Raw genomic sequence first — 18,428 nt, forward strand, 5'->3', positions numbered from 1 at the left:
TTTTATCTTAATTTAAGACTTACTTAAAAACTGATGTGTTTGTCACATTATTTTATTATTCAGACTGATATCACTTGTTTAATACAATTCCAACAATGTAATCAAAATGATCATATTGAGTCTTATGTTTTAAGGTAAAAGCAGAAAGAAAAGGAAAAAAGGAAAAAGAGAAGAGAAAAGTGAAAAGAAATGAGAAAAGTGATAAGAGGAAAAAAAGATAAAACTGAAAAGATAATAAGATCTTGTGTTCTATCAATAAACCTACAGTAGGTATCCAATGTACCTGTTTTACCATTGCCGCGCTCGGCAGCAACATTTGGGTTTGTGCGTTTGCTGGCTTTTACCGCTGAGTGGCCCTATATAACTGCAGACTGATGCCTCACGCCTTAGTTTATTCTCCTAAGGATTAATGAGCCACAGCTCCTTTAGAGGCGCACAGAGTAGTGGATGAAATTAAAAATGAAATGAAAGTAAAACATTGTAGTTAAACAAATGCATAATTACAGTACAAAGGGGTGAAGGTTTCCTTTCAAAAGCTACACTCAATGGTGCATGAAAATGCTATGGGAACGAGAATACCAACACCGCCGTATTGCAAGTGTCTGGACCCCCAAGGTTGTGTAGCGTGTGTGCACAAAGGCCAAGGAGGTCTCAGAGCTAGCTCTGGGAGGCTGACTCGAGGACCCGTGAGCCCGGAGTAGCATGAACATCCAAACTATAGAATCTCACAAATGTGTGCGGAAAAGACCAACCTGCCGCATACACATTTGCTGCAGGGGAACACCTCTTGCCAGCGCAATAGATGAGGCAATCCCCCTCGATAAATGAGCCCTGTATTCTAAAGGCGAAGTGTGACCACACGCCTCGTAGGCTAGGGCAATAGCATCTCCCACCTGATGTGGCAGCGTTTGGAATAAAAAAAGCTCCACGAGACTTAAAATTTCTAAAAGTGATTAACAATCTAGCTTGGTTTCCTTCAGGGTGTTGGGAGATGGATTGAACATGCGCAGGAGACACCATGTGAAAATATGCGTCCTTCAGATCGATTGTCACAAACCAATCTCTTGGTTGGATTTGAGAAACAATCACTTTGACAGTCAATATTTTAAACCTGTCTTTTTTTTTTTATTTGGATAGTGGTTAGCCCGCGAAGATCTAAAATCGGACGCAGCCCCCCTGTTCCTCTTGGGAACCAAGGAATACTGACTGTAGTAGCCGGACTCTCTGTTTTGTAGAGGAACATGTCCTACGGCCCCTTTTCCAGCAACGTCTGTAACTCCAGAGTCAGCAGATGCGCCGTTTCCGGTTTGACGGAAGTGAAGACCACGTCGTTGAAACACGGAGGGCGATGTGTGAGCTGGATCCTGTAGCTCTCACTACAGTGCTTAGTTCCCAAGAGGATATACTTGGCAGTAGCTTCCACGCTGCCAGTTTCTCCGAAAGGGGCCAAAGTTTTAGCGGTTAGATGGGGGTAACACCTTATCCTTGAACGAAATTCTACGCTCCTCTTCCTGGGGGGGGGGGGCACCCCTACGGTCCTGGGGAAATGAGCCTCAGGACTTCTTCGTGAAGAAGACAGTACGTAGGTCCGACTTTTTAGAGGCGGATTGCGAAGCATAGCACACCGCACCCCAGTCTTACAAGGGGGTGCCCGGCTCATAACACTCACTTTCTATGCTTCACGCCTCGCGAGAGTCAGACCCGGTCGGGTCTGAAGGTTTTTTTATATAATTTTTCATATAAACCTTCGGAATTTCCCGAAGGTTTGTTCATATAATTTCGCCTCCCCAACCTAGTAATGTTAACGGCATCGCCAAACAGGTTGGAGGGCGAGATTGGAGGATCAAGGTGGAACGCACAATCCTTATCCTTGATTCCCATGAGATTTATCCACAGGTAACTCTCCGCGGAGCACCATCGCAGCCATAAAAACAGCCGATAGCACGGACCATCTGCTTTGTTGCAAAAAGAGACAGGTCTGCAGCTCGGCGTAATTCCAGGAACGACGTTGAAGAGCCCCGCCAATGTTCAAGTCTTCCAGCAGGTCAGCCTGGTAAGCCTGCAAAACCGCCATGGTGTGCAGCAGAGCACCAGCCTGATCAGCTGCCTGAAAGCTTTTCAGGGAGGATGATGACCCAGGAGATAGATAGCTACCAGCGTTTCTTCTATCTGGGACATCATCATATAACCGTGCCTTCATATCAACAATATTCGAATATATCGAAGTTGATGGCACGAAAAACATGGGATGAATAAGGCTATTTCATGAAAGAGTTAACTCATCATGAAGGTTGCCAAAAAAAAGGGGGAGGGAGAGAGCGCCACTAAGGCTCCTCCCCCCGGCCACCCTACAGAAACCTGTCGTCTAACTTTTAAGCACTTGGGCTTAAACACTTCCGCGGCTAAATACGATATGCAATAACTCCTGCAGTAACTCCTCCATACCCGTGAAAGTGAGAGTATGTCTTTCCTATCCATTAACAAGAAGCGCAGATGCGCGCTTGAGAAGTGGATAAAAAACTTCCTGATCCGGCGAGGGCGCGAGAGAAAGGGGGAATTCGCTCTCGTGCGCGCCTGCCAGATTGCACAGTTTAACCCCAGTAATGTGACGCAACTTGTGATTCTCTTTAAGAATGCAAGCAGCGTGCCAAGCACTTGAAACAAAGGTGTGGAGATCGCGCTCCGAAGTGATCTATCACCACCATATCGGTAAGTTAATACTTTTAAATTCGCTTGCACAAATCACATGCAAACACAATATGGTCCTGAAAACAAAAAGATCTGAGGAATGTTCCGGTTTACTTCTATCTATAACCTGCAGGTGCGCTTCATCAGATGACATCACCTGACCGAGGTTATATAGGCGTATTTGATACACACATGCTTCACAACCAGAAACACAGAATAGCGTCTTCACGCAGCATTGAGTGTAGCTTTTGAAAGGGATCAGTGAAACCTAAGCACAAACAGAAAGGATGAATAAAGAAATGTTTGAAACATTAACATCTTTACTGTGTTTAAATGAATAAAGAGTTACTGCATTATGTTTTAAGACATCCTTAATTTACATTTTTCTCCTAATTATATTGTTATGGGGTGCGGTGTGGAGATCCGCAACAAGAAATGTTTTACTGATTATAAGATCCCAGACGCAAAGCTTTAGAGGGGGTCAGTAAAATAGGAGTTATGAGAGTGCTTATGACAGACACAGGAAGACAATTCTGTTTGGAGATAGCGTGGGATTATTAATTAAAGAAACTTAAAATTAAACCGAAAAAAACCTGAAAACGCAAAATGAACAGAGCTCCGCCGTCTACGCGAGAACGGACGAGGTTCTGAAAACTAAAACAAAAAAGGGCTTATGCCCTTACCAAGGATTTATTGAAAGAGAAAGAGTAGAGTTTGTGCTTTGTGCACTTTAACCCGAGAGCGTGCGCTAAACCGTTGCGTGTCGCTCTCCCTCACTTTCTCGCCGGTGTCTTAGACAGACAGAGGCTTGGGCTTTGCCTGTGTCTTCTTCAGCGCGCTTAGTCTTTGGACCCTGACACCTTTTACTGGTGCGACCGATGATCACATGAAGTGTCGCGGTATCACGACTCGGCCCGTTCTGAACAGTGTATGCGCGGGTCTGGCCCTCGCGTGAGCTGTGTCGTTACATACATCCACAAATACTTTAACAACATACACTTATCAGAAATTGCATTTTATATAAATGTTACATATGAGACGCACGCAAAAACAATTACTTACAGTATATAATATATTCACATACAAACATACTGTATACACATAAAAACATAATATATTTAGTAAATTTGTGAATTACACTCAAAGTAATTATGAAGTCTGATTTGATTGGTACCATTAAACTTTTTATTTCTATCTATTCTATAGCTGGCGAAATACATTTTAGGCATGGACGTCTGCTCGGTTTCGTTAAATCATTTTAAACGCCTCAATTCTGCCAATTTCCCCATCCGCAAAACCGATTTGATACCTTTGATGTAGGTGAAAAGCTAAGAAGAGGGATTAGAGTAACTGAGCGTGCTGTCGTGTTGTATATACTGTACTGTACAACACGCGTTTTTCAGCCTTTTGATAAAAACGCTGCCTTTTGTAAAGTGAAAGTACGAGCTGCGGGTTTCCGCACGGTGACGAACAGCTTTATTTCAGTCATAAACTCACAACCACATTCCAGCTATTATTTCCAGCCGTGGTCAAATAATGGATAAAATAATTATTCAATGCTGGACACAAACAGCTAAAAACATGATTATTATTATTCTAAAAAGCCTGAAGCACTTCGTGTTCATAAAAGAATATTTACTTAATATGATAAAATTTTATATATATATATATATATATATATATATATATATATTTGTTCATTCATGTCTTCTGATGATGGCAACACATTTTTACATTTTGGCATATTGTTGGCATATTCACAAATCAGGACATTCGGATAGTTAACACTATCAGCCTATAGCCTACTATCAGGAAATTTAATTAATTTCGATACCATTTAAACCGAGGCATTGCCATGTCTTTCATTGTTTTGTCCCTGTTAAGACATTACAAAAACTATATAAAAAAACTTATTAGAAATTTTAAAGCACAATTTTGAGCATCTCATTTCATCATTATGGAAATATGAAGCACATATAAACATGTTCATTATGAAATATCTGTTGTAAAACAAAATAAAATTCATGTTTGCTTCCGCATTGGAAACAATATTGTTTTAGGCTAACTAATTATACACAATTCTTTGTGTACTTGGTCCGGCTTTTGGATAAAGTCCTTCCATGCGCCCATATGAAGCACAAAACATTTATTTAAATTCCCGAATGTTGCTTGCGGCAAGTCGCGGCATGGCACATGACGTGTGTGTGTAAGGGGTGTCAAGAGGTCTTACACATTCATGAAAAGTCATGGATTATTCAGTGAAACAGAGACTTTGCTGAAAAAAAGTTAGCCACATCAGTCACTTTACCCCAAATAAAAGGTCTTTCTGAGGTCTTTATAAGATAGTTGTAACATAACAGATGTACAAACGATGCGCACTGAATACTAAACCTAAACCAGGCACAAGGATTAATAAACCAAGTTAGCCCCATACCCAATTTTATATAAAAAAAAGAATATTATTGTATATAGAGTAATTAAAAAAATGCCATTTTTTTTTAAATTGCAAAAGGAAAATCTCAATTTCTTCCATTCCACGGATTAAAAACAGTAACAATGTCAACTTTAGAATCTAGAATCCAGAAGATAAATTTTACACAAATTTAAAAAGAGGCCTTAATCACTCAAAGTCTTTAGAAGAGCCTCAGATCGAATAGGCTTTTAAAGTATGGAGAGGTGCATTTCAGTTCCTCTGAATGTATAGGTGAGAACAGCTGATTCACACCTGGAGAGGTGAGTGCTGATTAGACTACGTCACAAATTAAAGAGGAGAAAGTAAACAGTAGGATTTGTATTTAGACTATAAAGAAAATAACCTGCATCTATTTTTAGGCATGCCAGCTGCCACTTTTTTAGTTAGAAGTTTTCATTACAAATTTTTATACAAATCTTATAATGCCCACATGACATCAAACATTCCACTTGTTAATATTTTAACTATTAATTTTACTAGTTTGACTTCAAAATAACATTAAAACAAAAACAATAAAACGTTTTTTAAATATTGTTGATTACATTTGGGCTGTGTAACGGGTTCGATCCTAAGTGCACAGGTGGCACCATGAAGCACGGACTCGAAGCGAGGTCTGACAGGAAAAATATTGGGAGGGAAATGGTTAAAGAAGTGAGGATGAAAAGGAAGGAATGTGCACATGCAGGTCTGGTTGGCAGTGCAGGTCTGGCTGGCATGCGGGCACAGGCTGGTAATCGGTGGGCAGCGGACAGAGTGGCAGCGTGGGCCCGCGAGGACAGCAGCTCCTGCCTCCGTCCGTTTGCGCTGACTATGCTCTCCGCGGATGGCCGGACAGGCCCCTCCCAGCTCTCGCTTCTTTGAAGTCCCTAGGGCACGTTACATTTGCCACGCTTGCAATGCGCACTTCCGCATTGTTTTACACACATCGCATTCACACAGCGTAGTAAAATCCACTGCAACCCAGCTACACTCCCCCTGTATTTTATAGCGCGAGGTGCAAGCCCGGAACAATAGGCAAGGATAGCTCACCAGCCGTGCCTAATTCCGTGGTCCCGCTCCTTCACATATCTGAAGGGGAGTCCGCTTAGCTAGTGAGCGAGGAGCGATATTGGTTTGGGTGCACGCCATGACAGGCTAAAAAATCTGTGGTCCTTAAAAATGCAACAATTTGACATACAGTATGTTGGAGAAACTCCCAGGTAAAAAGACATTGCTTTGTGTAGTTCAAAGACAAGAAAACCTTTAAAACAAACATCAACAGCCTCCACCAAAGAGTCTGTAACACAAAGTACAGGATGTGTCACACAGCCGCGATATATTATACTATAAGCGTATTATACCAAAGAATACCAGTTATACCCAAAATAAAATTTAAATTTAACCTCCGCTGTTTTAACCATTACAGAGACATCACATCCAGCGGTAATTTTCAGAATTTCTTTACAAGGTGAGGCTGCGTTGGACCGGTGTTATTCGTAGAGCACCTGAGAATTTCCTAAAGCTTAATTTTATAATATAAAATATATATATATAATGTCTGCATGCTTTTAAAGCCTGGGGATGATGCTCTTAATTGAATACAGGTGTGTCGTGATTGAACGCTGGGTGCGCTGAAAAAAACTATATAAAACATATAACTACATAGCCTTTATAAGACTCCACTTATGTTTAAGTGCACTCACAATAACAAAAAAACTTTATGATTTTGTAATGTTTGAAAGCAAACAAGATGCGTTGTTCTGTATTGTTTTTGATGAACTTAAGCGCGTCAGAAAATGAACCGAAACTCTGTGTATACTCGCCTCACAGACGTGAAAAAATATATACTTATAGAAAGCTAAATGTCTGCTTCATATAAACTAATAAAAAAAAAATGTAGACGATGTAATTCGTAAAAAAATTGGATTTTTGGCGCATCCACTGCTGCGGAGACGACAAGATGACATGATTACCATCATCACCACAGCCGAAAACAAAGACATCACTAATTTATCAATAAAGTTTTAAAATGGTCAGAGTCAGTCTGCTTGCTGTGTACAATTACTTCCACAGCTCACACAGCCTCCCCTCCAACGCCCTGCATCGGGGCTCTGTATAAAAATACCTAAACATGCTAGCATCATGCGCCATCCCTCCACATCATAACAGAATGTCCACACTTCACCAAAAGTCTGCTTGTGAGTTCCCGTTCTCGGAGCAGTGGTGCGGTCGTCCCCCTTTCATGGCCCGCGAGCGCTGGATGGGACCCTTCTGTTTGGCGCTGAGCGGATCACGGTCCAGCTGTGACACCGGCGAAGCGACCGCGGGTGACACTCCGGGCGACGCAGCAACTTGACTGCACGCCGGCTCGGGCAGCTGATCACCGCCGGAGAGCCCAGAGGACTGCACGGGGAGAATGTTCGGCGTTGAGGGTCCTATGTCACCACGGCGCTCCACTCGCCCGCAGTACCGACCACGCGCTTTGCTGCCCGGCCATTGGGGTTTCCCGCTCGGCCTGCCCTCCAGCGAGAGCTACACAGACTGCTTTTTTCACTGGGGACCAGCCCGCGAAGTCAGCTATGCCGGGATTTTCATCTCGCCGCTCCGCGCTGATTGCCGTGGTGTGCTCGCGCTAGCTCCGTCGGGAAAGAGCTTTTTCTTCCCGAGTAGTCGCTCCGCTACTCGGCGGCCCGCTTGGATTTTTAGAAGGTCCTCCGTAGTGCGCTCCAACCCGTTACTCTCCATCCCACTTCTGACACCAATGTAGCGTTTTACTGCCGAGAAGGATGTTGGAGAGACGAGTGAGCTTACTTGCTCACACACACCACACACAAACAGGGCCGAAGCCACTAACCCAAACACCCTTCCCTAACATGGTGAACACTCCGACATCCCCGCAAGGCATGCTGGTCGTCAGCCGCCACCCCCGCCCACGCCACAGTTGATAGGAACCAGACTCAACGAAGAACCCATCCTCATTTGGGTCATAACAGATACAGGGATTGATCTGCATTCATACTGTGTGCTAGACAGCTGGAAGCATGGCAACAGGATGAATTAGACAGGTGCAGAGGGCACAGGGGGTCTGGATTGTTAAGAAACCGGAAAGCGTGTGTAGCTCTAAACACACCTTAAGATCCTTGCATGGTTGGCCTCTATCGACTGGAGCGGGCACAATCAGGATGGGTGGAAATAAAAAAGAAACAGGTGGAAAAGCATTAGCGTAGTTGCTGTTCATTATATTACCAGCACTAGATGAGAGTGTGCATTTAAATGTACTGGAGTATGATTATGGGATGAATCATGTATATGCCAGAGATGTGTCTTGAGTCTGCTTTTATTAGGAAGGCTATTCCAAAGCTTAGGAGCTAAGGACTAACTGTAGCATAGGACTAACTAGCTTGTTTATTAAGGATCCAGAACAACCACCTAGCAATGCATTACAGTAGTGCAGTCTGGAGGTCATAAATGCATGAATAAAATGTTCCCAAGCTTGTTTTTTTGGAATATTGGAAATATAATTTTTAAAGGACAAGATACTGTCTAATATTACACCCACATTTTTTCACTGTTGAAAAACACAGCTCATAGTAATAGTACATCCTTCTTAGTGCAAGCTGGAGTGTGAGCGCATTTGTCTTTTGATGATGTCACCCAATAAAAGCATGTATCCCTCATGGATCTCCATATGCTTTTAAAGGTTCTATACTGACACATTTTCTTAAGCAGATACAGTAATACCAGCAATAGCAGAACCCCTGTTAAAAATAATTAACTGTTCAGTCAGAAGTGATTATGTTCCCAAATTCTTTAAATTAGAAGTTATTATAGCGCCAATTAAGAAACCTGACCTTGACCTCTGTCAGCTTTCCAATAACAGGCTGATATTAAACCCCCCTTGTATCTCTACGATTCTGGAAAATATAGTATCACAGCAGCTATGTTCACAGCTACAGATCTTTTGACTGCATGATTATTCTGCTCCCTGGCACCACCCCACCCATGGGCAGGCTGTTCTCCTTATCTTCCCTGTAGCAATCAGCCATGGAAAAGTACATTACGAAGGTGCTCTTCTCCAGCAGGGGCGGGTTTCTTTTTCGTTAAAAAAAAGAATGTCTTAATATTAAGGTATTAATTACTATAAATGTATTAATTACTGGGGTGAAAAACCAATACCCCCTCCCTTTAATGAACTCAGCCTTAGGACCTTACAAAAGTGGACCTTCGCAGTGTGTATAACCTAGTTTGCATTAAGGCAGAAGACGAGTGGTAAACAGCATTTGTCATGCAGCAGGCCACTATGAGGATCTGGTCATGCCCTTTGGTCTCACTAACGTAGCTGCTGTTTTTCAGTGGTTTATAAATGAGGCTTTCCGGGAGATGATGAATCAATTTACGTTCGTCGGATGATATCCTAATTTTTAAGTATATGCTTGGAGGAGCATACTGTTCACGTATGGGAAATCCCCGCTAAACTCTTCATTTGCCAGATGTATGAGGAAGAGTGCTTGAAAAGGTGGCATGCAAAAGAAAATTTCGTGAAACAAAAATATTGTTTTTTTTGTTCTATTAATATTGTATTCTGTCCTTATTCCAGCACCTATCAGCATTAGCCCTAAGAGAGGGTATAACATGGGCATTGCGGTAGGTTGACCTTTATGTTAGCTGACAATATAGTACTAAATTGGATCTCGCCAAGTTAGCCTAAGCACTTGAATACACAACTACTTTTTGTTACTTTCATTGTTGTAGGTGTGCAGCTTATTTAACAGTTTATCATGTCCGAATTACATATGTGGCCATTAAGAATGCGCGTGTTTTCCCGCGAGATGCCGCAATTTGGCGCAACATTCAGGAATTTAAATAAATGTGTTGTGCTTCACTGAATATCCGCCAGATGGTGCATGGAAGGACTTTATCTAAAAGCCAGACCAAGTACAACGAAGAATTGTGTATAATTAGTTAGCCTAAAACAATATTTTTTCCAATGCTGAAGCAAACATGAATTTTATTTCGTTTTACAATAGATCTTTCATAGTGAATGTGTGTATAGGTGCTTCATATTATTTTCATAATGATGAACTGAGATGCCCAAAATTGTGCTTTAAAATTTCTAATAAGTTTCTTATATAGTTTTTGTAATGTCTTAACAGGGACAAAACAACAAAAGACATGGCAATGCCTTGGTTAAAATGGTCTTTAAATTAATTTAATTTCCTGGTAGTAGGCTATCTGAAGTGTTAACTATGCGAATGTCCTGATTCGTGAATATGCCAACATATATTATTTAAAACGTAAAAATGTGTCGACTTCATCAGAAGACATGAATAAACAAATATATATATTAAGTAAATATTATTTTATGAACACAAAGTGCTTTGGGCTTTTTATAATAATAATCAACATGTTTTTTGCTGTTTGTGTCCAGCATTATTTAATTATTTCACTTATTATTAAACCACGGCTGAAAATAATAGCTGGAATGTGATGTGTTTGTGAATTTATGACGGAAATAAAGCTGTACTTTCAGTACAGAATGAGAAATTTGGTCGGTCTAGCTTTTGATATAATTTTATTATTTAATTAATTATCTTATTATAAATATGATTCTTATTCTTTATATTCTTGCCGAGTATAGTCCTTCAGAGCAAGCATTGTGTCAGAAGATTCTGCAGAATCTCTTCTCACCTTTTATTCACGATAGATGAGAATTTATCGAACTGTGTGCACTGTTGGCAAATATTGTAGGGGGGGTTTAGATGAATTAAGAAGAGAGCGAACATCTCTGCCTAAAATAGATAAAAAAAAATAAAATGATTAATGATAGCAATTAAATCAGACTTAATAGTTGGATTTGATACTTTTCTTATTATTTACTGTATGGACAGTAGTATTATGCGTTTTCTATATTATTTCTCTCTATATATATATCCTCTTATTATGACTTGAACAAATCGTCTCACATTGAAGTGCGCTGGCATGTTGGAAAAGCCAGCGTTTATCTAGCGAGTAGCCTATATATTTGTGTTTGTTGTTTTTCCTGGGGGAGTATGTCTGCATTTTTATCGATAAGTTCACGCGTTTATCATCCTTTTATAATTTAAATTGTTTTTGTCACTTATCTGATATTTTTTTATATCCAAAATATTACAGGACTTACTATGAGACATTGCATTAGAAATACTGTTTGTCTCGAGCTGGAAAGTCCTAGCTAAGAGACTCCATCAAGGCAGGGGCTAAAAAATTACAAAGATGAGTAAGTGAACAAATTCATCTATGTATTAAGTTTGGTATATCTCTGGGTGTTTTTAGGGGTTAGCGTGTGGTGTGTGTTGAAGTTGCTGCAGTACAGGTGTAGGGCTATCCAAACAGATGCATAGAGAGAACTGTGGCAGACTAAAATCCTGGAACTCATGTTTGATGAGGAGAATGCCATTGTTGATGAAAGACCGGTGTGGGTTTTCCATCTCACAGGAACCCATTATTGTCTAAGCTTTGCCAGCAGTTTCAGTGCAGAGGCGGATATGTGCTACGCTCTTACATGCTGTCAGAGATCTCCAGGTCAAGATCTAAAGGAACTAAGCCAGATGGACAATTATTTTGGAAGCTAACAAGCACCGGTGCATGTTTGTTTTTGTATTGCTTTTAATTTAATTGCACTTTCATAAATGCACATTCTACTATTTGCCATGGCAACAAATGGCTGTACCATGAAAGGAAACCTCAGCAAGATACATCCGAATTGATATCTTTCTGGAAGTATCCTAGCTTGGTGGATTTTGGCGTATATGCTCAGTGGTACTTGTGGATAGTTTCGAAAATCTAAGGTGTATATGGAAGTTTTCTAGTACAGATACACCTCTTTTCATGGAGTGATTTTTTTGTCAAACTGGAGAAGTCCCAATTCCACATGATTACCACCTGCTGTAGTGTCGCGTGGGCACCTCTCAGTGCTTACAGTGATTCCTGGGGTTCGCCAAATTCTTCCATGGATGAGGCCCAATGTGCCTTTGACACTATTAATGCCTAGCTAACCATTGCGCTAGTCCTGCAATTGCCCAACAAGGAGGCGGCGTTAATAGTGGAGGTGAACACATCTGATGTACGCATAGAGGCGGTTCTTTCCCAATGATCAGGTTTGAATCAGAATTTACACTCCTGCGCATACTTCTCACACCATCTGATGCTGGTGGAGCGAAACTATGGCATTGGGGACCGCAGACTCCTGACCATAAAATTGGCTTTAGAGGAGTGGAGACACTGGTTCTCATCTGGACAGAACATAAAAACCTGGCATATATGCAGTGGACCGGGCGCATCAACAAACGACAGGGCAGGTTGTAGCGTAGCCACATAAGGGTCCTTTTTTAAGTATGTATAGGCAATACTAAATAAGCTTATTAATGAAAAACAGCGGTGCCTTTATGAAAAGGACCCGTTCGGTTGTTTGCCCCATGGACGGTGTTTTTGTGCTAATCATTACAAGGTTGTCCCTGTTCTTCACCAGGTTCGATTATGTGTTGTCATATAGACCAGGCTCTAAGAACCTGAAGCCTGATGCCTTGTCACGGCAATAAAACCCCCTTCTTAGGACCTAGTCTCAGAGCCCATAATACTGGCCCCTGTGGATCATAGCCCCAGTGTTCTGGGCAATAAACAGTAAACAGTAATCCTTTGGGCCCAACGACAATAGTCAGACCCAGGAGGGGGGCCCCCGGGCAAACTATACGTGCCAGCCGCCGTCCGAGCTCAGGCCCTTTCTTGGGGTCACACTTCCCCTTTTGCACCCCATCCAGGGGTGGCCAAAACCGAGTTCCTGCGCCATCGCCTGTGGTAGCCCGGCATGGACAAAGACGTCCAAGTCTATGTGGCAGCGTGTCCTGTGTGTGCGCAAAATAAGAAGGACTCCTGGGCTGCTGTCCCATCCAGACCATGGTCCCACCATTCTCTGGATTTTCTAACAGGGTTGCCTCCCCCTAAGGGATACACTGTAATATTAGTCGTAGTTTTTAAAAGCTTGCAAGTTTATTTCCCTGCAAAAGCTCCCATCAGCGAAGGAAACCACACATCTAATATTACAGCATGTGGTACACCTCCACAACCTTCCCTTCGACCTGGTCTCTAATTGTGGACCACAGCCAGTTCTAGAAGGCCTTTTGTCGCCTAATCAGGGCCATGGCCAGCCTGTCCTCAGGCTTTCACCTGGAGTTAAATGGACAAACAGAGAGGGTCAGCCAGGACCTGGAGGTACATGGCCTCCCCTGACCCCTCTTTCTGGGCCAACCATTTGATCAGGGTGAAATTTACCCACAAAACTCTATGGTACTCTTTCCTGTAGCAGGAAAAGCAATCCTCGCGGCCAATGCAAAAAGGTGGAGGGGACCCAAACTTTGCTCGGGACAGTGGGTCTGGTTATCCACCAAGGACCTCCTGCTGAAGGTGGAGGCAAGAAAATTGGCTCTGCAGTACATTGCCCCAAACTGGTAAGGAAAATTAATTCAGTGGTATATTATGATTGGAGTGAGTGCAATATAAAAAGCAAACACCCCTCTCTTCCTCTTTGTTTCTATCCCAAGGAAATGTCATGTGGGCTCTAGCTCAATGGTCTGAGATAGCGGAAATGACTGACTGTAGCCATGTCTGTTATCAACAGATTGAAACAGGGTGCATTTGTTTCTTTAGCCTAGCAAGCATGTCGAACAAGCATCCCCACTTTTAATTTCTATGTTTTCTCTACCTCTGACCCATGTCAGAGCTGACGGTTATCTACAGTGGCTCAGGAAGTTATGGATATTTCCTCTGATAAGTTGTGTGTGTGAAGAAATTCACTTGTGACACCCTGATTATACTTGGACCCAGGATTAGAAGATCCTGATGGCTGTATGCGGGATTCTGGCAACTGCAATTAAAATGATCATGCATTCCTTTTTTAGTTTGATAGTTAATAGCCCACAGGAGTGCCACCTTACCTTAAAGTGTAAGCATTTAAAAAAACAAAAAACAAAAAAAAAACATGAGTTTAATAAATAAGATGTGTCACCTACCCACTAAGCGTGCTATGTTTAAAAATTAATGAGTCAGGGGGGATCTATGCTTCCTAAGAAAGTTTTTGTTAAGATTTGGTTCCAATTCCCATGAATGCTGTGGGATAAAGGAAAAGTATGACAACGACACAAATTTGAGATGATAGATAGTGTCCCCTATGTGTTGCCTATGCTTTGCAAGCAGGTGACACAACCAGGTAATTAAAATGTCAAGGTATGTGAGAAGGTTAGCGTGCTGGTGTCTTTATTCAACTCTTCAATGGATCAATGCTTTTAGATCTCTACAAGTTCCTTAAAATAATGCTGCTTGTCACTGGCATATAACTTCTTCCAGTAGGGCTACTTTTCTTTAGGTTCTTTATCTCGAAAGAAATGCTATGTCGCAAATAGAACAAAAACAACAAACTGCTCTCAACTCTCAATGCATCTGTGTCAGAAATCACCATGGCAACATAACAGTGTTACCAGCAAAGTTAATAGCACTTTCCCCTAAAGCAACCCTGTTTATGTTCACTTACAAAATAAACATTATTTTAGCTTAAAGACCAATAAAATGTTTCCCACTTGCATTTTCCTCCTGCTTTTAAACCCTACAGCTCTGATACAAATCATCAGTCTGCAGTGAAAAGAAACAATCTTCCTCCTCAGGACATTGATGATGAACCTAGAACTTCTGCTTCACTCTCACTATTAGAGAATGTGTCTTACTGAGGAGCAGGTCAAGTGACTCTGTGAAATGATCTTACTTCAGTGTCTCCAATTTACAGTGAGGATTCTCCAGTAGAGCAGAGAGATACTTCACTCCTGAGTCCCCTACTTTATTATTAGACAGATCCAGTTCTCTCAGGTGTGAGGGGTTTGATCTCAGAGCTGAAGTCAGAGCAGCACAGCCTTCATCGGAGACACCACACTCATATAACCTGTAGAGAGACACAATGGCACTCTTTAAACACACACTTACTTTAAAGTTTTTTGGCAAAATAATTAGAACAATATGAGAATTTACTTTCATCGGTTTGTTCTAATCAACTATGATGTGATAACCTGGTCGTTCAATACATGCAGCTCAACGGCTAACTTCCTTTTATTGTTACATATTGTTGCTGAGCTTAGACCTGTCCAACCAAAGTGAGCCCAGATCATAAGACTGCCTCTTGGTCAGGTCTCGGCTCAGCACAATTATGCGGCCATAAAATGAGGTCAGCTGATGATCTTGTCATTCAGCAAATTCAGGTCATTAGATTTAACTTTATTATTTTTGCATTTTTTTTCTCCTTTCCTCCCCCCCAAATAAATGTATCAACGTTTCAGCTTTTTCCATTTAGATTTATTACCGCATCAGAGCAACCACTTTCTGTTTTGGGGGCAAATCCTTGTTTACTAAACTGAATTTTTTTTAGCATTTAAGGCTGTGGAGTTTTTAACCATGTATACTGTGTATACGTCTGTTGATAATAACAATGTCAAAATAATTTAATGTCCATATAATTGCTGCTATAGGTTTTATTTTTATTGGTTATTTGACTATTTTTTGTTTTATTATTTTAATTTTATTTTTATGTTTATATTATTCTATATTTATTTTAATTACTTTATTGTTTTATTTTTATTTAAATCTTCTCTACCATCTTTATATGTCTTCTTAAATCTTTATTTTCATCAGAAGTTTGTTCTGTAATGAAAGAGAATTTCTCCACGGTGATCAATAAAGTAATTCTGATTCTGATTCGTAGTAGTCGTGCTCCTAATTTATTATTATTGTTATTATTATTGTAACGCACCCGTGCATGTGTGCAAAAAGACAAAGTACAACAAAGAATACAAAAATGTATGATAAGTTAGCCTAAAACAATATTGTTTTATTGTGTATATGCACTTTAAATATATACTAAACAATAAACACTACCTTTTGCAAAGTGAAAGTGGGTTTTTGATCAAAAGGCTGACAAACGTGCGTGCAGATATGAGCAGATTTATTGATAGAACTGCAGACATACTCCCCCATACCATAAATAAAAAAAAGTATCAAATCCAACTATTAAGTCTGAATTAATTACTATCATTAATTATTGTATTTTTTAAATCTATTTTATGTTTTGCTGCGAAAATAAAATTTAGGCAGAGACGTCTGCTCTTGTTAATTTATCTAAAACCCTCTTACAGTATTTGCCAACAGCGCACACAGTTTGATGAATTCACACTTAGCGTGAATAAAAGGTGAGAAGAGATTCCGCAGAATCTTCTGAAACAATGCTTGCTCTAAAGGAATATATTCAATAAGAATATAGAGAATAAGAATTTTATCAAATAAGGACTATCTAAAAGCAAGACTAAATTTCTCATTCACTGCTGAAGTAGTTAAATGCTTATACTTTGGATACAGTACGTAGGTTACATTTTGTACAAAAAGGACAATTGCAAACTGCATGTAATGTAAAATATGAACAAAAAGTATTAGACAGAAATATATGATATGATAGTATATACAATGAAAAAGCTATTTACACATGAGTGCTCAAATGTAAAGCAATTGCAATTATTCATTTACTGTGTATAGTTAACTTCATTCAGCCGTTTAAGTTATATGAAAATTAACGTGCCACCAGCGCACTATTATTTTCTGTTAAAATTTGTCTTACTGTTTATGTTAAAACAGTAACATTCAGCAGGACACATCACATAGTTTTCAACCAGTTTTTGATTATTTAGATGTTTTGCTGAACATTGTAACCAGCGGAGCAGTGGCGCTGTTGAAATGCTGGTGGGGAAAGAGAGCCGGTGTGCTTGTCAAGCTCTGACAGCGCGGCTTTAGAACCGTGCTTCCAAGTATTCATCTGACAAATCTCCACTCTCTACCCAACAAAATAGATGAACTTTTCCTAAAAAATGAGGACTTTTCAAACTCTGCCCCGTTGTGTTTTGCGGAAAACTGGCTAAATGAAGCCATTCTGGACAACGTGCTACACCTGCCGGGCTTCCAGCTGTTCAGAGCGGATCGCGACACAGAATAAACGGGGAAATCGCGAGGCGGCGGGACATGCTTTTACATCAATGAACATTGGTGTACAAATGTGCTGTCCTGATCTAGAGGCATAGTTTATTAACTGCAAGCTATTCAATAAAAATATAGAGAATAAGAATTTTATCAAATAAGGACTATCTAAAAGCAAGACTAAATTTCTCATTCAAATAACGCTGTATATACAACGTATATATAACGCCGAGGTAGTTTACCTCGTTCATTCTTGTGAGTGTGTACATTCCTCCACAAGCGTGTGTGAATGCAGCATTGCAACAGATCACAGATATGGATTACAGAAACGGAGCAACAACACCCGGACTAGGTTATACTGTAATTATACTTGAAAATTTTAACAAAGCAAACCTCAAACCTGAACTGCCTAAATACAAACAGCACTTTACATGCCCCACCAAAATAAACTTTGGAGACAAAAATACTTTGGATCACTGCTTATGTTTTAACAAAGATATGTTGGCATATTCACAAATCAGGACATTCGCATCATTAACACTATCAGGAAAATAAATTAATTTTAAGACCATTTAAACCCGAGGCATTGCCATGTCTTTCATTGTTTTGTCCCTGTTAAGGAATTACCAAAACTACAGTGGTGTGAAAAACTATTTGCTGATTTCTTATTCTTTTGCATGTTTGTTACACTTAAATGTTTCTGATGATCAAACACATTTAACTATAAGTCAAAGATAACACAAGTAAACACAAAATGCAGTTTTTAAATGATGGTTTTTATTATTTAGGGAGAAAAAAAATCCAAACCTACATGGCTCTGTGTGAAAAAGTAATTGCCCCCTGAACCTAATAACTGGTTGGGCCACGCTTAGCAGCAATAACTGCAATCAAGCGTTTGCGATAACTTGCAACGAGTCTTTTACAGCGCTCTGGAGGAATTTTGGCCCATTCATCTTTGCAGAATTGTTGTAATTCAGCTTTATTTGAGGGGTTTCTAGCATGAATCGCCTTTTTAAGGTCATGCCACAAAATCTCAATAGGTTTCAGGTCAGGACGTTGACTAGGCCACTCCAAAGTCATCATTTTGTTTTTCTTCAGCCATTCAGAGGTGGATTTGCTGGTGTGTTTTGGGTCATTGTCCTGCTGCAGCACCCAAGATCGCTTCAGCTTGAGTTGACGAACAGATGGCCGGACATTCTCCTTCAGGATTTTTTGGTAGACAGTAGAATTCATGGTTCAATCTATCACAGCA

The 18,428-nt window shown here is 40.5% G+C and overlaps 1 protein-coding gene across 4 annotated transcripts in view; it reads right to left on the reverse strand.

Annotated features, from left to right (window-relative positions):
- Positions 1 to 18,428, reverse strand: part of LOC128534530 (NACHT, LRR and PYD domains-containing protein 12-like) — a 192,593-nt gene that overhangs the window by 136,901 nt on the left and 37,264 nt on the right. For 3 of the 4 annotated variants that reach the window (XM_053508988.1, XM_053508989.1, XM_053508990.1), the window contains one exon: positions 14,931 to 15,104. The exons of the other annotated variant lie outside the window; for it this stretch is intronic. In XM_053508988.1, coding sequence (XP_053364963.1) covers positions 14,931 to 15,104 — 174 coding nt within the window. The remainder of the gene's footprint in view (positions 1 to 14,930; positions 15,105 to 18,428) is intronic. 4 annotated transcript variants of the gene reach the window in all.

Source organism: Clarias gariepinus, chromosome 12 (genome assembly GCF_024256425.1).
Source record: "Clarias gariepinus isolate MV-2021 ecotype Netherlands chromosome 12, CGAR_prim_01v2, whole genome shotgun sequence".
NCBI classification, from domain to species: Eukaryota; Metazoa; Chordata; class Actinopteri; order Siluriformes; family Clariidae; genus Clarias; species Clarias gariepinus.